Source organism: Suricata suricatta, chromosome 11 (assembly GCF_006229205.1).
Source record: "Suricata suricatta isolate VVHF042 chromosome 11, meerkat_22Aug2017_6uvM2_HiC, whole genome shotgun sequence".
Taxonomy (NCBI): Eukaryota; Metazoa; Chordata; class Mammalia; order Carnivora; family Herpestidae; genus Suricata; species Suricata suricatta.
The window spans coordinates 24,601,621-24,627,729 of NC_043710.1; the positions used below are offsets into that span (position 1 = coordinate 24,601,621).

General features: G+C 48.9%; 1 protein-coding gene across 7 annotated transcripts in view; it reads right to left on the minus strand.

Annotated features, from left to right (window-relative positions):
• The window catches only part of PRR5L (proline rich 5 like), a 73,131-nt gene that overhangs the window by 33,301 nt on the left and 13,721 nt on the right, over positions 1 to 26,109 (minus strand). For all 7 annotated transcript variants that reach the window (XM_029915741.1, XM_029915735.1, XM_029915737.1 and 4 more), the window contains exons 2-4: positions 18,913 to 19,201; positions 17,591 to 17,671; positions 2,707 to 2,755 (exon numbers count right to left, since the gene is read on the minus strand). In XM_029915741.1, the coding sequence (XP_029771601.1) occupies positions 2,707 to 2,755; positions 17,591 to 17,671; positions 18,913 to 19,076 (294 nt within the window). In that variant the 5' untranslated portion in view covers positions 19,077 to 19,201. The remainder of the gene's footprint in view (positions 1 to 2,706; positions 2,756 to 17,590; positions 17,672 to 18,912; positions 19,202 to 26,109) is intronic.

The following is a 26,109-nucleotide window of genomic DNA, read 5'->3' on the forward strand; positions in this document are numbered from 1 at the left end:
CTCCCTCTTTCCTAAGAAACTTCACTGGGCATCTCCTATGTTCCAGGGACTTTCCAGGGACTGGGGAGCCAAACACCTTTCTTAATTTTTATTTATTTATTTATTTTAACGAAAAAGGGCTCTGCACCCACAGGAAACTTTAAACCTACATTTAAATAAACAGCATCCAGGCTAGCTTTCTCTCCAGCCTAGCACTAAGGAAAATCCCAGATTCAAAACTGTGAAAACCAGTTCCCACACCACACTCCCAGAAAGAGACTCAGTATTCACCAAGCAGTTCCTCTGATTGAGTTCTCGACAGAAAAGGACGTGTGGTTATTAGTTAAGTGTTTGGCACACTTTGTAAGCAGCATTCACCGCCCCCCAAAACCTCAGGGCCTCCCTGATAAACAAGCCCCACCCAAGTGCCCTTCCCCACCCATCCTCGGGGTAGCCCCCTGTGCCAAAAAAACTGACATTTAAAACCCGATCGAAACCACACCAAACTCTGTCTACTTTAAATGTCAACGAGGAAGGCGGCCGGGCTGGCAGGTTTCTCCAGGACCGATTGAAAAACCACTTCTCTGTAGTTGGATTTAAAAATCAATCACTAGAGACAGCAAGAGAAGAGGCCGAGGACAAGGCTGACCTTTGAGTCAAGGGCAGCTAAGATGATTCACATTTGTAACTAATTACCTCTTTCTTAATCTCTGTGTTTGTCTCTCCCTGGGCCGGGGCTTTTTCTTTCAAGCAGCTGAGACATCGGACCGGACTAAATTCCAGGCTTCGGTTGAGTCTCACTTTGTCCATATTTATAGTGGCCATTCTCTGCTCTCTCCATGTGTGTGTATGTGTGTGTGTGTGTTAAAGGACTAATATCTGTCAGTCTTTAAAAGTGCACATAAATATTTAAGATTCCTGAATCTTGGTAAGAAAAAAAAAATGCCAGTATTGTTTTTAAGACCCAAAAATTCTTAAAACTGTCTTAAATAAACATATGTTCTCTTTGGATATAGAATAGCACCGTCAACCTGAAACCAAGATGCTGTGTATTTTTATGTTAGTTTCCCATCAAAAGGGATGGCTGACACTTTAGAATAACAAATATGGACACAGATAAATTTAATCACCACATTACTCTGTCTTCTCCTGTGCTAATCACTCTTCTGAGCACTTGACAAGGAATTATTTACTTAGTCCTCACAACAACTTAGAAGGTTATGTCCTATCGCCTTCGGTTTTATAGAACAGAAAACTAAAACACAGAGAGGTAAAGCAACTGCTCAAGGTCACACAGCTGGTAAGCGGCTATGCTGCGCACTGAACTCCGGTAGCCTGGCTTTAGGGGCCGCGCTCTTGACCACCCTCTACTCCGTTCCCCGCCCAACACACACACTATGTGCTGAATGCTTTGGGTGTGTCATTTCATGTAAACCATACAACGACCTCCAAGGTAGGTCACATTTTTGTTCCCATTTTAAAGATGGGGAAAATGAGGCATCTTGCCCAAGACCACTCAGCTAATTAGTGGGGAAAAGCAGAAAGTCTGACTTCACTCAGTTTATCAGACTCTCACTCAGTCAGTTACTCACTGTCAAACAGCATGCCCCCACGTCCTCCCCCACGTGCCTGTGGGTGGAGTCAGGAAAACAACCTGTGTCAGTGGATTAGAAACTATCCTCGGAGGGGCGCCTCGGTGGCTCAGTGGTTAAGGTTCTGACTCTTGATTTCAACTCAGTTTGTGAGTTTGAGCCGTGTGTCAGGCTCTGCATGGACAGTATGGACCCTGCTTGGGATTCTCTCTCTCCGCCCCTTCCCCGCTCATACAAACACACACACACACTCTCTCTCAAAATAAATAAGCAAACTAGGAATAAAAGAAGAAGAAAAACAAACCATCCTCTAACTGAGTCTGGAACCTTGAATTCATTACCCTCATAACAACAGTGTTTGGGCAGGAGGGACGTCACCTGATCCAATCATCTTAAACAGACCAGGAGGCTTAGTCACAAGCAGTCACTTGGCAGAAGGGTACATATAGTTATACCAAATTAGATGTCGTCCATGGGGGTGAGAGGGATTGCTGCTAGGGTAGCAGTCCCAACAGTGTGGTCTGAGGTCCCGTATCCCCAGACCTTTTCCACACGGTCAAAACTATCTCCTGAATGACACTAAGCCACATTTTGCCACTCTCCTTGCACCTTCCGTCAGCGTACCCTGCAGGCTTCCAGACGCTACATGGTGTGCAATCTCCCAACAGACTGAATGGGAAACAGACCAGAGGATCCATCCAGCTATCTTCTATGAAGCCAGATGGTGCAGAGATTTGCAAATGTAAAATAATGCCTCTCTTCTATTTTTTTTATTCTGAAAACGTTTCTTTTTGCAAAAATGCTATTTAGACTAACATGTAACAGGTTTATTATTTAAATGACTTAAATATTTTTAAGTTCCTTTAGATTCAACTTCTAACATGGTGAAGACAGAGATAACCCAAATAACTGATCACTTTTAAGAATGTAAGGAAGACCAAGAAGCCTGAGGGACGCTGCCAAGACGGTACCCTCCATCAATGCAGGGACCACACCGGCCCCGTGCATATCAGGGACTCGGCACGTGTAATTTTGGATGTTGAAGGAATGCGCAGGTGTACAGGATTGGCCATCCCTCTAGGTACATGTATCCACATGCACTATAATGACAGACACTCAGACTCACACAGCTTACCTGGAAATAGTCTGTAATGAATGATCCAAGTTCACTCTTCAGCAGCCTCCTGGGAAGAGAGAAACACTGTCAAGCAGCCCTTGATGGTAGAGCCTCCCCTGACCCCGTGACTAATTCACGGACACATGACAATGAGAGTGTGCTCACCCATGGCATTGAGACCGGGGCCAGGTCTAAGAAGGGGGTGCCCCAGGCTCTAATAATACCTCTGGACCAAAGCTATTAGGGGACTCAAGCAATGGAAATCCAACAGGGGTATCCGTTCATTAGTTCGCTCTACAAAGACGACCATTGACAGAAGGCAGTCATGGGAGATTCTAATTCTAATAGAGTTTGTAGAACCAAGCTAAGGGACTTTGGCTTCATGTGAAGCAAATAAAGGGGGGGGAGGAGAAGAAGAGAAAAACCATAATTTTATAATCCTCCATATTTGTAAACCTCATGGTTTAAAACAGATTTTCACACATTCTTCAGCCAAAAATTGAAGGACTGTAAAGTACGTGTGAGAGGAAGACATTATCCCTCCAGTGTAAGTGAGGAAACAGAGGCTCAGAGAGGTCCCCAAACCACACCAGTGGGATCCAAACCCAGGCCTTCTGCACATTCAGCATCTTCCCCTCCCTGTCTGTCCTCCAAATCCATCAGAGACATTCAACTTGGGGCCACAGTTTGGATGGTCTCGCCACCTACCCCCAAGTGACCGAGGCAGTTGTTCAAAGGGGATGACAACAGGGAAAGCAGATTTTATTGATTCGACAAACATTTATGGAGCTTCCCTTGAAGTGGCAGACACTGGGCCAGCACCAGGTTTACGGAAGTGAACAACCAAGACAGATGAGGTCTGGGTGGTGTGAATCGATAGCGTGTTAATAAATACACTTGCGGGATAATTTCAGTGTTAAGAGCTAAAGAAGAATTTTAAAAATAGATGTGTTGGTACCAGGTCCCCGTCTCCCTGTGACCAATCATGGGACCGCCCTACTGATCTTTCTTTAATTTGATCCAAACAAGGCAAAGAAGCTAAAACCAAGAATAACTGGCCATCCAGATGTAGGGTGCTCCCTCAGGGGCACACTCCTCATGACTTCAAACCGCTTCATCCCACCAGTCACAGTCACCGAGGAGCAAATGCTCAGGCTTTTAACAACACCTTCTGGGTATCAACTCCCCTCCCAAAATGTGTTCCCACATGTTTTCCACGTCCTGGAGAAACAGGAAGGGACAATGAGGTATCATTATGTTCAGGTCATAGATGCAACAGGATCAAACAACAAAAAGAGACACCCATGATCTCAATTCTTGCACCAGAAAGAGCCCTGGAAAGCTGCAAACATGTCTCATGCAACGAAAATACTTTATTTTCCCCAAGACGGACTATGTACCTGTGGGGGATACTGCGTTTTGAGATCCAATGTAATGGCAGCCTCCCAGAAGGCCACCCATCAACACAACCCCAGAGCTCCCCCAGATGGTGGGCAGGTCTGACAGAAACGGGGAAACCTCATCCATCAGTAAAAGGCGAAAAGATTTATGCTATCTGAAGAGAAACCAGAGTATAGACCTGGTTTCCTGCCATCAGGAAGCTGAGGGCAGCCTGTCATTGCTGCTCTTGGAGGCTAGAAGCATCTCTCAGACAGAAAACAGAAACCCACGGGCAGCCCCAGATGGAGGCTCTCAAACAGGAAGAGTCAGGGAGGCTGCTTCTGACTGCTGGCCACTGGGAAGTCTTCATGGCCACTGGGAAGCCTCAAAACCATAGGTTAAGAAGCCAGGCTTCCTCAAAAGGTGGAAAACCAAGTCCTAATAATGGGCTACCCACACACGTCTCCTGACGCCGAAGGGCTGACACAGCTTAGAGACCAAATGATATGCTAAGGAGTTGGTGTTCCGAGGAATCTGTGCTGGGAAACCCCGAGCTCATGAAGATGCTTTGGGTAAAACGGAGAGAGAGGTCAGTGGTAAGGGTAGTCCTTCAAGGTCCATAACCGTGGAAAACCTTGCTGGAGCACGTTGGACAAGGGATCTATGCAAATGAAAGAGTCGTTAATGGAGGCTAGACATGGTTAAACAGGTGATGACTGCCCAGGGACATTTCACAGTGGTACTCTCGGCACATCCTGATGCCACCCAAGTGATGAATCCAAGGAGTATCTTCCCCTACCTATCAGGGTAGGCAGAAAGGCTGGGGCCTCGAGGGAGGGGCAGGTACAGCACCTTATGGTGAGGCCAGGGCTGCAGCAAGCCATGGCCACGGCCATAATTCTGCAGAGTGTTACAGGGACACAAAGCGTGAGGCAGCAATCAGCTGATAAAGGAGCAGAGGCTAAGGAGTGAACTTGACATAACCACCAAGACAAAGGCACAGCAGAAAGGACCCTGAAGCTCCAGGCAGCCACACCAGGAGCGATGAGAGGGCAATGGATACGAACGAGCCACAGAGCACAGAGAGCTGCCTCCGCCGCACTGATGAGGCTGATCCTCAGTCCTTCACGGAAGAGGAACCAGACACAAGAATGCGCACAAGCAGCCACTTTACAGACTTTAAACGTAATGGACTGTATAACCAGGTATGGGACGAGAACGAGACACTTGTCCTTTCCTCTACCCTGAGTTTAAAACCCTGTCCACTAGGTACTGTTAGACTTAGCTGAACAGAACTGACCCCATCCAATCACTGAAGCCAACATTCTGTTGTCCTGGGTGGGCAAGTCAGTAAGCGTTCTGTCCCTTACAAACCCTGTCCGACTTCTGGGCGTGCTGTGTGTTAGAAAAGGTCACTGCATGTGTGTACAGTTTTCGCTGCAGGGTAATATAGGAATCAACAAAAATGGGCATCAAGAGAGTGGTCATAAAAAATTATGGTTCATGGGCGTCTGAATGGCTCAGTTGATTAAGCCTCCGACTTCAGCTCGGGTCAGATCTCACGTTTGTGGGTTTGAGCCCCGCGTCAGGCTCTGTGCTGACAGCTAGCTCAGAGCCTGGAGCCTGCTTCCGGTTCTGTGTCTCTTTTCTCTCTGCCCCTCCCCCTCTCATGCTCTGTCTCTCTCTGTATCAAAAATAAATAAAACATTAAAACAAAAAAAAGTTTAAAAAATTATGGTTCATGGGGCGCCTGGATGGCTCAGTCGGTTAAGCGTCCGACTTCAGCTCAGGTCATGATCGCACAGTTCATGAGTTCGAGCCCTGTGTTGGGCTCTGTGCTGACAGCTCAGAGCCTGGAGCCTGCTTTGGATTCTGTGTCTCCCTCTCTCTCTGCCCCTTCCCCACTCATGCTCTATCTCTCTCTGTCTCTTTCTCAAAAATAAATATTAAAAAAAAATTTTTAATTACGGTCCATTCATACAATGGAATTTTATGCAATTGTTAGAGAGAGAGAGAGAGAACTCTAATGATACAAAAATATCTAGGTTATATTAATTTTTTTAAGTGCACGATACAGAGTAGTATGTATAATATGCTACCTAGGAAAAGAAAAGAGAAAAAAAAGAATATATATTTTTATTTCCAGAATACCAATTAATTCTGTTGTCAAATCTGCTCGCTTAACTTGCTGTTCTGCAAGATCTATGTGACTTGGTTTCCAACAGGCTCTTTGAACTGAAATAGACAGCACCTTGATTTTTAAACACATGAAGCGTGTATGCATTTAAACAATTATATATAGAATGATACATCAATACTGGGTTTTGTCTTCTCCATCTCCCCAAGTAAAGACGTGGAGGAAGTGGAAGCTGTTGCTGGAAATTCAGTAGGGCAACACAACACTTTCGCAAACTTTATTCCCTGAAACTAGGGGATGTCCTCCTGCAGACCATCCCAGTGTGTGGACCTCCCATGAACTCCTGAATATCCCCAGCTGCTTTTCCATATAGATGTTCCTTCTAGATGCACAAGGAAGGTCTCAGAATGTCCACCAAACTGCTGTCATCATGATCATCTTTGGGGGAACTTGAATGAGAACTGGGTTTCTGGGGTACAGGAGAGGGAGATTCTTCATGGCACACCTCATTATACAAATTTTTTGTACCCTGTGAACAAAGTCCTAGTAACAAATTAAAAAAAATGTTTTTTTTAATTAACAAGAACTACCACCGAGGTGACCAGGAGTTGCAGCTGAGCAGGAGTCCTGGCAGCAAGTTCCCATCAAGGGCATGACGTCAGGAAGCAGGTGGTCCTAGAGAACAGAGAATCCCACAAGCAGAGAACCTGCCAACCCAAACCCTCCTCAGCCTGGCAGCCTGACAATTCAGCTCAGAGAGGAAAGTGGGGAGGATAGGCCAGAGCTGGCCCAGCCGTCGGGAAGCAGACCTCAGCTGAGTCATACCTGTCTCTGGACTCGGTGTTTATTCCGCTTGCTGTCGGCTTACGAGGAAAGAGTACTTCTGAAAAACACGATCTTAGCTGAACTGAAAGAGGGATTTTCCACCCCTCTGTCATGATATACCCTCTCCAGGGGGAACTGGCCAGTAGCTTCCCTCCAGAGTGACTGATAAGACAGATCCACGAATTCATTCACTGAATGACAACCATTTCCTGAACACCTGCTGCGTGCCAGCCACGGTGCTAGATGCTAGGAGAAGGGACAGGCAAGGCTCGGACAGTGTCCCCAGGGCCATGGTCTCGGGAGGCACAGGTGCACCAACCTCTCCAGAAACGAAGAGTGTAAGTATCAAGGCCTTAGAAGTACGCAGGCCTACACTCAGAGAGAAACAACTCACCCTGTAACTGCCTCACTAGCTTGAGCAGTTGAGGCATGAGAAAGAAGAACAACACAGGAGAAATGCAACAGAATCACTGAGCCTACATGCAGAAGGGAGGAAATCTCTGATCTGCAATCCTAGGATGCATGTTCTGGCTAAGGCGGGGGTGGGGGCCAAGAACCCAGCATTCCCTTCCACTTTTTCCACCCTCTCCTAGGGCGTTTCCCCCCAAAACAGGAAAGTAGTTACTTATTGAAGCAAATAAATACAGAAGAAGAAATACACTGCTCTTCAGAAGGAGCTGCACGATTTTTCCCCAGCTGAAGTTTTACTAAGCACTTACTAGGTGCCAGGCACTGTTGTGCACAACATACACAACATGTGTTTCCTCCTGTAAGCTGGAAACAAAGCCATACGGTCGTAGGGATGGCTCCATTTTTTATACACAAGGAGACCGAGGCTCAGAGGTCACCCAGGAGGGTGTGCAGCAAGCACAGGACAGAGCCTCGCCTCGCAGAGTGTAAGGACCTAGAGGCAGCTCCTAGGTCTGAAACCCATTGTCAGCGATAATCTTTACAAGTCAACGTCCCAGATTACTCCCTCATATCTGCTCCCCAGCTGGAGTGTAGGGGTATGAGAATACCTAGTCCGCAGGTAACGCAAGGGTTAAAGGAGTCCATGGTAGACCCGCTCATTCCCAGAAGACGCCTGGCACATGCAGCAGGTGCGTGCTACCCAGGGCTGCAGACCCTGAAGCCCACACTCCCAAGGACTCGATTCCACTGCTTCTCAGCATCAGTTTTTTTTTTTAAGAGAGAGCATGCATGAGCAAGGGAGAGGGGCAGAGAGAGAGAGAGTGTGTGTGAGAGAGAGAGACAGAGAATGTCAAGCAGACTCCATACTCACCACAGAGCCCAAGGTGGGGCTTGATCTCACCACCCTAGCATCATGATCTGAGCCGAAATCAAGAGTTGGGTGATCAACTGACTGAGCCCCCTAGGTGCTCCAGCATCTTCTTTGTAAAAAGAATTTTTTTTAACATTATTTATTTTTGAGAGACAGAGCATGAGCAGGGGAGGAGCAGAGAGAGAGGGAGTCACAGAATCCAAAGCAAGCTCCAGGCTCTGAGGTATCAGCACAGAGCCTGACACGGGGCTCGAACTCACGAACCACAAGGTCATGACCTGAGCCAAAGTCGGCCGCTTAAACCAATTGAGCCCCCCAGGCGCCTCCAGCATCTCCTTGAAAGTACAGCCGGGCCAGCACTTCCCAGACCTGGCATTAAGGACCCAGGTGAGACTCATGAAGGGGGCGGGACCTCACTGATTAACGGGTAAAGGGGTAGGATGGTGGGGGCCATACTTGGTGAAAAGGTGGCTGTGACGAAGACGGAAGGGACAGCTCCCACTTCGTCTGTTTCACATACGCGGCTTCCACGCCAGGTTTCACAGGGAAACTGAATCCTGCTGCTAACCACCAGCAGCAGCTGCAGCCGCGAGCTCGCAGAAGGAAGTGGGGCCTCAGGACCGATGGCAGAGGAGCTCACGCGGGCCCAGCCCAAAAGCGAAACGGGGCATGAAGTTCAGTCAGAAGCCAAAAAGGCCACAATAGGGAAAAAAATGGGGAAGCACTCACTGGTCTGTATTATCTCACCCCTTCTCCCTCCCAGGCTGACCGGGCGAGACACCACCCCAGATGACAAGATTTCCTGTTATTACACAGACTCGCCATCTCGCCCCTCATGGTCTTGTCAACTTCCCACTTCTGTGGACTCGATCGTAAACAAGGCCCTGCGGGAGCTGGATGCTGGTGGAGGGGCCTGGGGACCACAGGGTGACAGGCAGCGCAGGAGGCGCACAAGGGATGTAGAGAAACCCCATTGGGTACGAGCCATGATGTCCCTGGCATGTGCAGAACAACCGGAAGCAGCAAAATCCCACGGGATGACGAAGCAGTGTGGCGACAGGTGCCATGGTGCTCGTGTTTAACTAGCACGTGTCAGGGCAGCCAGACGAGTTGTTCACCATTTCTGGGCCCTTCAACAATTAGGGGCCACCCTGTGTACTCAGGCCCTCCGAGCTGGCCCCTTGGCAAGACCCATCCCAACCTCCTCAGGATCCAGGGACGGCCAGGGACCTCCAAGGCTCCGTCACTGATGCGATAGCTGATCGGTGCCTCACCAACCTGACTGCGAAAACCCTAAAGATCGCCTCCCTCACCTCTGCAACAGGACAGGTTTCAAGGTGGTGCCAGCTTTTTTTGTTTTGAGAGAGAGAAAGAGGGCACAAGTAAGCAAGGGGCAGAGAGAGAGAGTGTGAGTGGGGAAGGGGTAGAGAAAAGGGGTAGAGACAGAGAGGGAGAGAGTAGGGGTGGGGGGAGAGAAGCGGAGCTCGAGCTCACAAACCGTGAGAGCATGACCTGAGCTGAAGTCAGACGCTTAACTGACTGAGCCACCCAGGCGCCCCAAGGAAGTGGCACCTTTCAGCACTAACATGGAAACTCCCCATTCCCTCCTTGGGTCCATTCTCTGGGGACCCACTGGAAGTGGTGTCCATGACTCAGGAAAAATGCTAGGACTCTCATACATCTCGGCTTCCTGCACCCCCGTGGATGGCAGTGGGGACAGTGAAAAGGATGGAGAAAGCCAACAAAGGGCTTGCATTGGCCTTCTAATTATGTCACACACACACTGCTAGGCAGCTGGCGCACAGCGCTGCTAATTCTCCAATGCCTCTGCGGTAGGAAGTTATCTGATGCTCAGAACCCTGCTCAGGGCCACACACATAGATCCCCACTCAACACAAGGCCAACCTGAAAGTCAGTCCATGGCACCCCGCATGCTCACAGGGGCAGGTGGGCCAGGCGGGTGAGGGAAGCAGGTGGGCATGAATAGTCAGGGGCTCTAGCACCTTCCTCTAAAGCCAGCAGCCAGACTTTGGCTCCTGGAGGGGAGCTGATCAGGTCCAGGCCAGACTACACATCCAGTGCTATCCAATGGGAACTTTCCAGAGAAACCCGGATTTTCAGAGGAGATACCCACATTTCTAAACACAGTACAGTCCAACCACCACACAGGGCCAGCCCCAGAGGCTTCTCATTTGCCACTTCCCTTTAGCTACCCTTCCTGCCCCCAACGTCAAGTGTGTTTACCAACCAGAGCAGAGAGACAACACACAGTCAGCCAGGGCCACCGGGGCTGAAAAGGCATCTTACCTCAAGCCCCTGCAAAGCAGGGTCCTCAGAAGACAGTGCCCGCTTACCTCTGATGTGGTAACAATTCTACGCCCTGGGACATCAGGCCTCAAGCTGGACAAGGCCATCTCTGTGTGCCTCTTGCAGCCTACTTACTAGGAATTTAAGAACACGGGAGACTTGGGTTGAAATCCCAGCTATACGACTCTGGGCAAGTCATCTAAGTCTCCGTGCCTCATCCCTAAGACAGGGCTCCAGCCCCCATCTCGGAGAGGTGTGGTGAGTTTTAGAAGAACTGACACAGTTAAAGCACTCAGCATTGAGCCTGGCACTTCCGAAACACCAATGTCTGCTATTATCATCACTTCAGGGAGTCTCCTCTCAGCCTCTGGCAGCCTCTGGGCCGAGGCCAAAGTCTCCTCCTTTTGCAGCTCCTCCCAGCACTTGGGCCTGAGGGTCCTGTCACTGTCACCAGGCTCCCTCACGGGATGGGGAACCTGAAGCACCTTTCTCTTCAGGGGGACTTGGGACAGCCAAATGACTCAGAAGGAGGACGTTTCGACTCAGACCCATCAAAGACCAAGCACAGTTCTTGGAACCTCCTCTTTCCCTGAAAATCTCTGGGGTTTCCTCCAGGCCGCCTCCTCCGAACCAGAACAGAAGCGGCGGGGTTGGAGAGAGAAGGAAAATGTGAGTTTCCTGCCTCAGGCCAGCTGCAGATAACTCATCTCTGGTTTCCAGAAACCTGGTCTCTGAGTATTCATTTCTGCAGAGAGGAAGAAAGAATCCTCCCGGGGGAGAAGCAGGGGAAGGGAGGCCACGGAGACGGCAGTACGGCAAGGAGGGCATGGCCTCAGTTGCCCTTCCCACCTCACCCTTACCTGTTCATCCTTCAGATTTCAACTGAGGTGTCACCTTCCCCCAAATAATTATGTGCCCATCCCCTGCCCTCCCCTGGAGGCACCCCACTTAAGACACGGTACGGTGACCACCTATGCAGGGCCCCCCCACTCACTCTACAGGATGCGCCCCCAGAGCTAGAGCCACTACTTCAATGGCTTCCCCCAAACCTGGCCCATATCCGGTTCAGTGTCCACAGACTATATGAATAAAAGAACCGGTGACCTCTCCCTCCACACACCCCCCCCACCAATCAAAAACTGAAAGCACTTTTAAGAATCTATTTGTACAGGTTCTTCTAAGAACCTGCACATGTAAACCATAGGTTTCCCATACTTCTCTAACTCTTCGTAGTCACGGGCAGTCGGTAGATAGATGGCTGAGAAGGAAGGAGCGTGGTCCTGCGTCAGAGAGGTTTGGACAGCCTCCTTCCTGAGAAACCCAGGGACCCAAGCCCCAGGCCTCGTGCGTCCCCACTGCCCAATGCAGCCACAACAGGATTGAAGCTGGGGTGGGTATTATAAACCTCACCAGGCGCCTGTGGGGCTCAGTCCTTGGAGCGTCCCACTGTTGATTTGGGCTCAGGGCATGATCTCCCGGTCTGTGAGCCTAGACTCTGAGTCAGGCTCTGCACTGACCGTGAGGAGCCTGCTTGGGATTCTCTCACGCTCTCTGATCCTCCCTACTCACGCTTGCTCTCTTTCAAAATAAGTAAGTAAACTTTAAAACCAAACAAACAGAAAACCCCATCAATGCCCCACAGAGAATTTAAACCTACAGGATGCTAGGGCCAGCCCCATTCAGGGAAGAGAGAATTTCAGGGCAGACAGAACTGTGAACTGTGATGACCACTGATGTCAGTAGAATAGGTCTATTCTAAAGAGTCATGTTCTTGCCGTTAGGGATAGAACAGTACACAAGCCCTGGTTTAAGGCAACTCTGATTTATAGTCTTCATATTGAGTGACCACAGGCCTGGACCTATTGGGGGAAAATCTGCTGCTTTATTAGATGTAACATTCTGACAAACTTGTTCTTACTCTTGATCTAATAATGTGTTCCAGAACTTGCCCATCCTTGCCAAAGTTCTTCCTCATAACTACTCCAGACTCTACCTGCTAAAATTCAAACTGGAATTCATTCTTCATGACTGAAAGACCAACTGTTGGTAACTGCATTATAAAACCTACTTACATGAAACCTCTACCTTCCTGATCATCCTTCGCATCAGGTAGTGTGTAAAAGAATTCACACTTCCTAGGCACGTACTAACTCCACCATTAGAAAGGCCAGGGCTGGCCAGAGTGGCCTGAGGAAGCTGATTTAGGCTTTGACTCTGGATTTGGACAATCCATCAAAGTTTATTACCATTTGGCTCGAGTAGAATGGAGAACAGAGAGAATCATTTCCTCTCGCTCTTTTCTGTGCAGAAAGGAGAAATAGCTGGCTCCTTGTCAAAGCTCCGGCTCACCCAAACTTCAAGTCCAGCACATTCTTGGAGGGGCCTGTCCTGGACGGCTCTCATTCAAAGTGAGCTCCCTGTGTCCAAACTGCTAGAGAAATCTTTACACGATACGGCTCATGAGTCACCACACCGCCCCTATGCTCTCCCCAATCACCCATCACTTTATTATTGCTAAAATCTCACAACAGGAATAATAATGGTTAACATTGTTTTAAAAGCTTTTTTTCAATGTTTATTTATTTTTGAGAGACAGAGAGAGACAGAGCGTGAACAGGGAAGGGGCAGAGAGAGAGGAAGACACAAAACCCAAAGCAGGCTCCAAAGCTCTGACAGCTCAGAGCCTGATACAGGGCTTGAACCTGCATGGACCATGAGATCATGAATGCCCAGAGTCGAAGTCAGATGCTTAACCAACTGAGCCACCCAGGTGTCCCAATAATGGTTAACATTCCTTATGCACTGGATCCTGGACTCATGTTGTGTGTAGCCTTATCTCAATCTCCCCAAACCACCATCAGGTTGATGCTATTATACCTGTGTTATAAAAGGAAAAACAGAGACCAAGAAAAATGAAGTATTTGCCCAAGGTCACACAGCTAGTCTAAACTTGATCCCTAGTGTCTCTGAATCAAGACGCTACTCTCTTAAAAAGTTCAGAAATTCTAGGGGCTCCTGGGTGGCTCAGTTGGTTAGGCGTCCGGCTTCGGCTCAAGTCATGATTTCACAGTTTGTGGGTTTAAGCCCCACATCAGGCTCTGTGCTGACAGCTAGCTCAGAGTGTGGAGGCTGCCTCGGATTTGGTGTGTCCCTCTCTCTCTCTGACCCTCCCCTGCTTGCACTGTCTCTCTCTGTCTCTCAAAAAATAAATAAAAGACATTAAAAATTTTTTTTTAAAAGTTCAAAAATTCTAGTGTATTCTCTGGCACAAAGACCAATCACAACTGATTGCAAAGTGGGCTTGGGAGTCACTGGCCTTCCCTCCTTCCACATTCTCTTCTCCACATGCCTACCATCCCGTGCCTCCACCCTCACACACACCCTCCCCACCAGTCATGCCTCAACCCTGTTGAGTTTATGGATGTATTCTGTGAACAGGTCTTCAAAAAGAGCAAAGGAAAGGAAATTCAAAAGTCTTTCCAAAGGTAACCAGAGAGTGGCATGTCCATTTTGGCATTTTAGTTGCTGGAACGAGGAACGCTGGTGTTATTTCCATGCGGGCACTTGCAGATGTGGGCACACGCGCAGGCCAGCTCACTTTACTCGACTTGGGAGCGGGTCACACATATGCCCAGGATGTGATTCACGTTCTCAGTCACAGAGCTCCGAGTGTGATGTAAAAACCCATGTCTATTTTAATTCCTATCCTACAGGAGACCAGAGAATGGACGGTCTACAGAAACTCTGGTTTTTGACAGTTTTGACTTATTCTGGGCTCAATTCATATCCAGGCAATCAGTGTCAAGCCCCAACTACACGTACTTCTCACCAGCCTGAAAACTGCTCAAAACACAGAGAGGAATAGCCAGCGACATCCCCCCCCAGACCCAACACCAAAAGGGAGTGGGGGGGGCATGTTATGCTTTTCAGAGGGGTGTTAAGAATCACAGCACATGGGGCACCTGGGTGGCTCTGTCGGTTAGGTGACCAACTTCGGCTCAGGTCATGATCTCACGGTTCATGGGTTCAAGCCCTGCGTCGGGCTCTGTGCTGACAGCTAGCTCAGAACCTGGAGCCTGCTTCGAATTCTGTGTCTCCCTCTCTCTCTCTGACCCTCCCCTGCTCATACTATCTGTCTCTCAAAAATAAAAAATAAATAAAAAAATAAAAACTTAAAAAAAAAATCACAGCACATGATGAAAGATGGGAATCCCTGAAGCCTCGTGAAAGGAATGCAGAAGGAAAGACCAAGACCATCAGGTTAGCCTTTCTTCCAGCCTAAAACCTCTCAGACTCTACGATATGGCACAAAGAACATAGGTTTTGCTATGGACTGACCAGTGTCCCTGCCAAATTCATGTTGAAGCCTTACCCTCCCAGTGTGACGATATTGGGAGACAGGCCTCTGGGAGGTCATTAGGTTTCGATGTGGTCATGAGCATGGGGTCCTCAAGATTGGATTAGCGGCCTCATAGAAACACAGAAAGGCTGATGAATACAAAGGAGAGGCCTGTAAGGACATGGTGAACCAGCAGCCAGGAACTGGGCTCTCACCAGAGACCAAACCTGCTGGCACCTTGACTCAGACTTCCCAGGTTCCAGAACGGTGAGAAATAAATGTCTATCATTTAAGCCACCTAGTCTGCAGTACTGGGCAAACTAATCTAGCGGCCTGAGTCAGCCAGGAGTTCAGATCCTGACTCCACCCTTTACATAGCTGGGTGACCTTGGATGAGTCATTTGATTTTTCTTATCCATAATTTTATGGATAAACTATGAGACCATTGGCTGCCTCACAGGGCTGTGAGGAGGGTCGAATGGGCCAATGTATGTGAAAAGTCCCCAGTGCTTTTTCTGGAACTTCCATCCCAGCGAGCTCCTTTCCCCCTCCTCCTGTGGCCTTCATACTCGAAGAGCCCCCATCAGCAACGCCCTGATGCACGCTGTGGCTCATCTTGCCAATAGGTAGCCTGCTGGTCACATTTAGCCCACGGATGTGTTTTGTTTGACCTGGGCTAATGTTTGGGGGGAGATCTGGATTATTAATCAACATTTAAAAACCAGGAAGTTTCACGTAAAAAGAAAACCAATCTCAAATTCTGGTTGAGAGAGAAGTTGACATGTCACCAGCCCTGCGTCCTGCCAGGGCCATTCCCTTTCAACAGAGGGTGGCCTCTCACCTCTGAGCACCTACTTGGCACCTGAAGGCTTCTGAGTTAGCAGCCCCTGGGCTAAAGGGGCCGGTGGAATCTGGCGTGGCCCGTACTTTTCCTAGCTGCCCACAAACAAAGATTTTAGGTACAATTTCAGTATCAGTCTTCCAAAATGAGGAACAATGAGCACATTCCTGAGTCACTGTTTTATTTATTTATACTTCCACTGTGAACTAAAGAACTCGACGGAGAGGCCAGGATCTTAGTTCTTGGAGTAAAATAGATTTCTTGCAACCCAGAGGTTGGCTGACCTAGCTTTGCCCCCGTCACTCAAATTCATGGGGCCTCAGTTTCCTCCTCTGTAAAAGGAGGCCTTGGGCTAGAGAAGCCCTATTGTCTCTTCCCATATTTGTGTAATTATCATGTGAAATTCAAGCTCCTGAGTAGAAATTCAACACACCTTGGTTTATTTCTGAGCCCTAAAAGTTTTAATGAAAGCAGAGTTCTTAAAACACCTCATTGACCCTTAACACAGGTCTTAACTAAATGTAAACAGGACTCAAATAATGGCCTTGTTTATTGTTCTCCCGGGTCCCAGGGCTGGGGCTTTAGCCTTGATGTTCTGCCCTTAAGACACCAGCAAGGAAAGAACACCAGGGCACGAAGTGGCTGATATGCAACCCTGTCCCCAGGAGGGCCCGGTGCTCTGGGTGCTGCCTGCCTCTCTGCCCTCATTTCATCAAGACACAAACCCAACCACACTCCCCGCCTCTGGTATTCGATGCACGTGGGCCTTCTTTTGGCTTCTTGCTCATTGCCACCACAGGACCTGCACACCTGCAGTTCCTACCAGCGGAACCCTCTTCACCTAATTAATTCCCACTGATCCTCCAGAAGACAGCATTGTAGGACATCACCACTCCGGGCCTTGGCAAGACCAAGTCACCCTAACGTGCTTTCTTCACATCAGCTGTGTCGCAGCAGTTGCTACAGGAAGCCTTTTACATTTTACATGTATGATTAGTTGACTAATGATTATCTCCCTGACTGGATATAAATTCCAGAAGAGCAGGGTACACATCTATCTTTGCTCCAAATTGTCTCTCCAGTGCCTAGCTAATAAGGAGGTACCCAAATATTTGCTGAACGAGTGAATAAATTTATGAAAAGCTGGCACTATTCTACTGGGAAAATTCTGGAAGACAATAAACCCCTCAACGACCATGTCCTACTGAGGTCTGTATCACCAAGACTTAACAGTATTGACAGTGACAACACAGACAGCAATAAGTTACCAGTACTCAGTGTGTTCCAACCCTGTTCTAACAGGTCATTTATAGAATAATTCGATTTACACCTTCGTTAAGAATCCTATGGAAGTAAGCACGTTTCTCATCCCTGTTTCACGTAAGAGGAAATGGAGGCACAAAGAAATTTGTAAGTCACTTGGTAGAAGTGTCAAGAGTGACAAAATCCCAAGCAGTCTGGTTCTGACCACGAGGCCATCTTGCCCAATATGGCACCAAATGGTTAAGGAGAGCACAGCACATCTTTACAGAACCCTCTGCCCCCTTCCTGCCCCCCTGCAGAGGTCATGTACATGAATAAATGGATGAACCATCTATGGACCAGAAGTCTAGACAGGTAAGGATCTCATCTCGGAACTTAATAGCCACATGAGCCACGTCAAAGTCAACAGAAGCAACAAGAACCAAGCAGACAAACACCTTAAGATAGGGATCCCAGTGGTGGGCAATCCCCCTGCTCCAGCTCAGGCCCACTGGGGGAGAACAGCGCCTGGCCTGGCCATCCACGTACCTGATGTTTTCGTTCAGTGCATAGAGCTCGTTGCTTTGCAAGCCACCCCCTTTGAAGACGTTGATCACGGCAGTCTGGACACTACAGGGTAAACAGAAATGGCCGAAAATTAAGACCGAAGCCAAGAGGATCCAAAAGCAGCCCCTCTCCCCCAACTCTCTCAAAGGCCGCAGGTCTTCCTTGCTTGTCTCACTGGTGCCCCGGCTGCAAACAGCACTGATGAAGGGCAGGTGGAGGGATCTGCTCTCAGGAAACTGTGCCTGAAGGAATCCAAAATGGCGCCTGCAGCAAGCAGGAGCCAACCATTCCTGGGGTTGCTTCACCTAGAAGGTCCCTGTCTTCACAAGGCAGCCTCCATGCCTGGGGCTTATGTGAAATGCTAATTCCTTGCCTTTAAATAGTATTTCCTTGGAAGAGTGTCACCCAGGTTAACCTCTCTTGCCCCTTCCATTCCCCCTTCCGAGAGGTACACAGACAGTAGGGGGTTAGTCCCTCAGGGAGCTGCAGTTATGTCTTAACTCCAGGTGCCCTGGGCCTCCAGCCCAGTATTTCAGCAAGGAGCAGATTGCAATCCTGTCTTGATCAAGGATCCAAAGCCTTTCTGAAAGAACGTGTACCCAACCAGAGGAAAACATTTCAGAGCCCCCTCTCTTACCCCATCATAAGAGCTGTGCATTCTCTGAGAAAATCCAGAACGATCCAAAGTTCAAAGAATTCAGGAATGCTTTAAAATCATGATGCATTTAATTCATCCAAAGAGTAACTGCTCGATTTGAAAAGCAGGTGCCCACAGGAACGCAAGACATAGTGTTGATTCAGTCGCTACTCGATGCTTGGTGTACCAAAAGGCAGCCAGACACCTTATACAAGCACAGTGTCTCCTTTCCCATCCACCTGGGGCTCACAGGTACTGCCAGCCGCTGGTTTATACCCCTCACTTTGATTTTCACTCACTTAGATACAATATATGTCTTATCTTCCCACATAGGTTATAGGTGACTTGAGGTTACTTCAAGGGTCCCAGCCCTGGGTACTCAATAGTCTGGGGTGTGACTAACAAGCATGAACAGTAACTGTAATTTTAACCCAACTGTTCCTGGGCTACTTAACAGACTCTGGTAGCCCAAAGGCCCCTGGGGCCCAGCCCGTCTCTAGCCAAACAAGGAAGGCCAGCAGACACATTCTCCACAGGGAGACATGCTCGTGTGCATAATCATGACCTTGTGAAGCAGCGCTCTCAGGAGAAGCTGATGCTAAGCCAGTCCCCTGGGCCCTGCTCTGGCCCTCGGCCGCCCTCCACCCCAGGACTACCAGCCCAGTACCTGTTCCAGGCCGAGCTGGAGCTCAGCTGCAGAGCCTGCCGTGTGGCTTGGAATCGGGGCAGATCGCTGAGCACCGGGGAGCTCATGAAGCGCGGCCGGTGCCTGCGGAAGGAGCCCATCTTGTGGAACTCGCTGGGCAGACTGGGAGCGAAGCCACGGGTCATAAGTTCGGGAGAGGGGACGGCTTCTCCTCTGCGTCAGAAGGTTCCAATTGCCCACGGGAAGGGGCTTCTCCCGGGTTTGCCTTGCGGCCCTCGGGCTTTCTTAAAGCCACAGATTTAGCCCACACCTGAAAAGAGAGGGCAGCTTTTATTGAAAACTCCTGGGTTGAGCAGAACATTTCTTAGAGGAGGTTGGCTGGGATTCTCCTGCTGCGCCGTGTTAAAAACAAGTCCGGAATCCTGAAATAACATCTATACCCTACACGCTCCCACTCGTGCGTCCTGACCGGGCTCCGTTCAGGTACTCCAAAGTGGGAAGGCAGCGACAACGGGAACAGGTTGAGTCAATCCTACAGAAAAATGATTTCTAAGCTGTGCCTGAATGTGGTTATAAATGCCTATAAACGCCAAAGTGTGGGCACTGGCTGGATTTCTAGAGACCCTGTGACACTGTGCATTAAAGACACAGTTTTTTTCAAAAGTGCCTGAGCAGAATACAAAAGTTCCTTCTGCGGGCACACAGACCTTCCATGATAGGCCCCTGGCACGCCAGCCTTTGTGTACTGCTCAGTATTCTCTGAAGTATCACTGCCTCCTCACTCCGGCACATCTCACCATCCCTTACCTGCCATTCATTGAGAGTTCGTTAATTACTAACCACTGGGAGCTGTAGAGCATCCAAAGATTTCTAAGACGTGATCCCTGCCCTCAAGAGGCTCAAGGTCTACTGAGAAAACAGCTATCTGTGTATTCATACAAGAATCAATATTTATTTTCTTTCCTGATTGTATTTTTTAATAACTTTTAATTCTAGTTAATTAACATAGAGCACTGTACTAGTTTCAGGTGTACAATATAGTGATTTAATATTTCCTGGAGCACCTGGAAGGCTCAGTTGGTCAAACATCCAACTTCAGCTCCGGTCATGATCTCAGAGTTCATGAGTTTGAGCCTCACATTGAGCTCTGTGCTGACAGCTGAGCCTGGAGCCTGCTTCACATACTGTGTCTCCCTCGCTCTCGGCCCCTTCCCCGCTCATGCTGTCTCTCTCTCTCTCTCTCTCTCTCTCTCTAAAAATAAACATAAAAAAATCAAATTTCCAGGGGTGCCTGGGTGGCTCAGTCGGTTAAGCGTCCAGCTTCGGCTCAGGTCATGATCTCACGGTTTGTGGGTTCAAGCCCCGCATTGGGCTCTGTGCTGACAGCTAGCTTAGAGCCTGGAGCCTGCTTCGGATTCTGTATCTCCCTCTCCCTCTGACCCTCCCCTGCTTGTGCTGTCTCTCTCTGTCTCTCAAAAATAAATAAAAAACATAAAAAATATATTAAAAAATTTAAATTTCCATACAAATCCAGTACTCATCATGAGAAGTGTACACTTTTTTTAAAATTTGTTTATTTTGAGAGAGAGTGCGTGGGAGGGGCAGAGAGGGAAGGGGAGGGGGAGAGAGACAGAGAGAGAGAGAGAAAGAATTCCAAGCAGGCTCTGCACCATCAGCACGGAGCCTGATGTGGGGCTCGAACTCACATCTGTCCTGAGCAGAAATCAAGAGTCAGACGACTGAGCCACCCAGGCACCTCAGTAGGTGTACTCTTAACCCCCAACACTTATTTCACGCATCTCCCCTCTGATAACCATCAGTTTGTTCTCTATAGGTAAGAGTCTATTTCTTGATTTGCCTCCCTCTTTTATTCCCTTTGCTCGTTTGTTTTCTTAAATTCCATTGAGGTGAATTCATATGGTATTTAGCTTTCTCTGACTGACTTACTTCCCTCAGCATTTTACTCTTTAGCTCCATTCATGTCATTGCAAATGGAAAGATTTCATTCTCTTTATGGCTGAATAGTAGTCGATTGTGCATAGGTATATACCATGTCTTCTTTATCCACTCATTAGTTGACGGACACTTGGGTTGTTTCCATAGTTTGGCTCTTGTAAATAATGCTGCCATCAACACTGGGGGGCATGTATCCCTTTGACTTAGTGTTTTTGTATTTTTGTGTAAATGCCCAGTAGTGCAACTACTGAATTGTAGGGTAGTTCTATTTTTAGGCAACAAATATTTATTGACCACACACTATGCAACAGCCACTCACTTAGGTATTTGGGATACAATGGTGGCTCTGGACAACATGGACGCTACCCCGTGGAGCTTACGGATGGTAGGCATGGCTCCAGCCCATGCTCCTTCCCTCTCCCCACTTTCTAACTATACTTACTGCTTCCCTTCCCCAGAATTCCCTCCCTTTTCCTTCCTAAATTATCTAAATATAACTTACCCTGCAGAATGGGTTCAAGGATACTGTCCCCAGAGCAGTTCCTGGGACTTAATGGCTTTGTGGTTAATGGCAATGACTTTGGAGTGAACCCGGGTCCAAGTCTTTACTGGGCGCCTCGCCAGCTGGGTGACCTGGGGCACACTGAGTCCAAGAGTCCACAGCTGTTAGCAGTGCCAACTGCACAGGACTGATGAGAGACACCATGAGATCGTGTGATATGCCCAGCAAAATGGCAGACCCAAGACCCTCAAGCGTGGCCCCGTTTCTGCTGGAAGCCAAAGCTCGCTTTCCTCGGAGCCTCTGTTCCTATCACTCCAGTCTCTGTCTCTTGAGCAAACCTAAAGTCCACATCGTTGAGTTAAAGCGAGTTTGGGAGCTGGTCAGAGTAAAGGACAAAGGAAACAGCACTAAGGTTAGAGTCACTTTTTCTCGAGGACATATTCTCACGACTACCTCTCCCAGCAGCTAATGCTGCTGTTGCCCAGGAACCAATACTGAAAGAAAAAGATGGATTCCAGCCATACATGTCGAGAGGGGAGGACATTCTGCAGCCCCAGCGACAGCGTCTGAAGGAGGAACTGAAGGGCCACCCCCAGTTACACACGCTGCTCCCGTCGGCAAAGGACCGGGGCTTGGGGACGGGCACCCAGGTGACCCATCAGGAGGGCGTGGGAGGTGCCAGCTGCTGTCTGCAGACAGCGGGCACATGGGCAATGAACCTGCAAGACCAAGAACCAAAAAAGGACCGGTCTGGACTACCTCTTGAAAAAAAAATGTTTTAAACGAAAGCAGGCTCGTGTACCATTTCCTTTTAGAGTGCTCTGCCCCTCCACCTGCTTCTCGGGGTGAACCAACAGTGACCAGTTTATTGTAAGTACCGCAGGAGTCAAAACAGGCCTGCTCCATTTCAGAGAGTCTCAATGGCTACGCAAGAGCCACTAGAATTTAGAAAGAGCTATGCAAATCAGCGAATGAGGCAAAGAATAAATAAAACCCTGGAGCCCCTTCAGAATCCTGACACGACTGGCTTTGGGATTTAGCTGGCCCAGGAAAGGTCACACTATTAAAAGAGGACCCATTTTGCTGCCCTTCTTTAAACGGGCCTCCTACGTGCAATACATCCGTGTAATTACAGGATGTTAACTCCGGTTACGAGGACTTAGACTTGAGGTGAAGGGGCCACTTCCCACTCAGAGGCACCCGTGCAGGGAAGGGAAGAGGCGAGCTGAATGGTCCATCCAGGTGTTTACTTCCCGCTTCCTGCGGAAACAGTCACTTCTCCAGGAGGCTGTGCGACATTGAGGACCACGGGGCCGGCTCCTGTCCCCCTCCGCTGCTCCGCCAGCAAGATACACAGGGGACAGCCCCATCTGCCTGCATCCCCTTTTAAATAAGGATAATTTTCAGCAAACAAACGAGGAGCGCGGTGCCCATGACCTTGTCCCTGGGTGTAGAGTCGCACACAAGAAGCAGGTGCCTCTGACTCCATTCTCACCCACACGATCTGCCATCCTCGGATCCTGCCTGGCCGAAGAGAATCAGAAGCCACCATTCCTGCTTCTGGCCAGACCCGCGAGGCCTCCCCAGGGTCCTGCCAACAGGGGCTGCTGGCTGCCCTGACGGCAGGCCAGGAGTGGCCTCAAGGGAAAAGCCGGTGCACCCTGGACCACTGGCCACCACGATGGTCCCTCAGGCACAGGCGTGTCAAACCTAAATGTGACAAGTCAGAAAATGACAAGGCAGGTGGGACCCCCATTTACAGGTGACAGAAGTGAAGCCCAAGGGGAGCTTGTCCAGTGTCTCTGAGGCAGGAGAGCCAGCACTGGCCAGAACTCAGGTTCCTGATCTAGAAAGTTCCCCAGGTCCCACCCAGGCCATTCTGTAAACTTCTCAAAGAGAGACACCAGCACTCTCTCGTCTCTGTGTCCTCAGGCCTAAGCTCACTGCCTAAGAAACAGACCGAGGACGGACGGAACGAAGAAGGCACTGACTGCCCGCCTACTGTGGCACCAGGCACTGTCCCAGCACGTGACCCGTCGACTGTCACAGAACTCCAGTGACAGATCAAAGTAACCGGGGCATCTGGCTGCCTCAGTCCGTTGAGCACCCAACTCCGGAGTTCGGCTCAGATTATGATCCCAAGGTCGTGGGATCGAGCCTCGCATCAGGCTCTGCACGGAGCATGGAGCCTGCTTGAGATTCTCTCTCCTTCTGCCCCCCTCCCCCACTCATCCCCTCTCTCTCTCAGAAAAACTTGTTTTTAAATTTTTTTAATGTTTATTCATTTTTGAGAGACAGAGAGGGACAGAGCATGAGCAGGGGAGGGGCAGAGAGAGAGAGAAAGGAGACACAGAATCCGAAGCAGGCTCCAGACTCCAAGCTGTCAGCACAGAGCCCAACATGGGGCTCGAGCCCACAAACTCTGAGATGACCTGAGATGTCGGACGCTTAACCGACTGAGCCACCCAGGTGCCCCTCAAAAAAACAGTTTTAATAAATAAATAAATAAACAAACAAACACTTTAAGATCAAAGTAATCTGCCAGAAGTCATGAGGCTAAGTGGCAAATAGCTGACTGGCGTCCAGACTGACCTAATTCTATAGCCTATCCCCACTTTGGCATGCCTCCCCACTCAGCCAGGAACCAGCAGCCACCACATTCATCAGGAACACCGAGTCACGAGATTTCATATCACGGTTTAAATCTCCTGCCCCAGAGACAGATACACTGACATAAGAAACTCGAGGACCACATTTGACGGGGGTGAGAAGAGCAGAGAGGAGAAGGGAGGGAAGAAGAGAGTGTGGACTGCCTTAGTTAGACACCCTGTTCCTTACTAGCTCTGGGCCCTTATATAAGTTACTTGACCTCTCTGAGCCTTGCCATCCTTCTGCACGAAAGGAGCATGCTAACAGTGACTGCCTCAGGGATGCATGAAGATAAAACCAGTGACCTGTGTGTAAAGCGCTTAGATAGGACAGTGCACTGCCAATGGCAAAGGCTCTGTAAGTGCTTGTGAAATAAATTAAATACCTTGTTATTTCTAAATCTCCAAGCAATGACAGCAGTGGAAATACAAGAACATTGTCCCCTGGTTTCTGACGACCTCAGCAACATCTGGAAAATACTCCACTTGGGAAGATCTCCACGCTGCCTTTGTGGTCACAGAGTACCAAGGCCTTGCCTCCTCGGGCCTTGGGTAGCTCACTTATTTACTGACCCTTCACCTCTGTGTGGACGTCCCTCGGTCTCAGAGCATTTCCGCACAGCCCCCCGCTTGTAAATCTTACCCTAACCCTACAAGGCAGGTCGAGTAGGGATTCCGTAAGATCAGAACACTGAGGCTATGTGATCTGGCCGTGGCTGCGCAGCTACTCAGTCAGGGAACCAGATCCCACCGGAAGGCTTCCAACCTCAAGCCTGCCCTGCCGGGAAATTCTTCTTTTGTCTCTATATATTTAAAAATATTGTCATTAAGCCACATATGTAAAAAGGAGTTCACAGACACGTACAAACGCGTGTATCTTAGGGGCAGCTGGGTGGCTCGGTTAAGCATCCCACACTTGATCTCAGCTCAGGCCTTGATCTCAGGGTCATGAGTTCAAGCCCTGTGTGGGGCTGCAGGCTGGATGAGAAGCTTGATTAAAAAAATCAAATGTGTGTATTGTGAACAATAATAATACACGACCACCTGCTTAAGAGAGAATGTCACCTTGGAAACCTCATGTGTTCCTAGTTTTCTCGTAATTAACACACCTACTTATTTATCACAACAAAGGTGCACGTGCACATATGCCTGTAACACAGGAAGTGAGAAAGGCCCCTCGCCCTGGCCACCGAAGGTCGAGAAGCGCTCTGCCCAGAACTTTCTAAGATGACAGAAGTGTCCTAGATCTACACTGTCCAACGTGGTAGCTACCTATGGTAGCCACATGACCACTGAGCACTTAAAATGTGGCTACTGTGGCTGAGCAAGTGAACCTTAATTTTATTTTGTTTTAATGTAATTTTTAAAGCCACCTACATGTGCACACACAATATTTTAGTAAAAATGGGTAATGTGTTCTTGCCTCTTAACACCCTGTGGCTTCCTTCCCACAGCACCATGTATTGATCTATTTCATCCTTTTTAATGGTTTCTTTATTCCATGTGGGGGGCACCATATTGGATTGAACCAGTCCCTTAAGGAATGGGTATTTTGGTAGTTTCTGGTTTTTTATTATTGCAAAGAATGAGCTGCCAGTCTCAGGGACCCTGCCTTTCACACCCAATGCCACGGCAGCACCGCAGGAAAAGGGAGTTGAGAGATCTCATTAGCTCCGAAGGATGGGTGGCTTGGGAATCAGGCGAGCCCTGGCACCAATGCTCATTCTGCTGCTCACTGACTGTGAGGCAGAAAAACTGGGGTCCCAAAGATAGACTCACTTCCTAGTCCCCAGAACCTGTATTATGTTAGTTAGGTGGCATGTGATGCAATTAAGTGAAAGACCTTAAGATACGGAGCTCATCCTGGATTATCAGGTGGGCCATAAATACAATCGCATGTATCCTTAGAGGACAGATGCAGGAGACTAGGGACAGAAGAGGAGACACAGATACACACAGAGGAGGTGATGCGAAGACAGAGGCAGAGCCTGGAGGGATGCTGCTACAAGCCAGGGAATGCCAGCAGCCACGAGAAGCAGACAGAAGAAAGAAGCAGATTCTCCCATCATGCCCCGGGAGGGAGGACGGCCCTGTGACACCTTGATTCTGGAC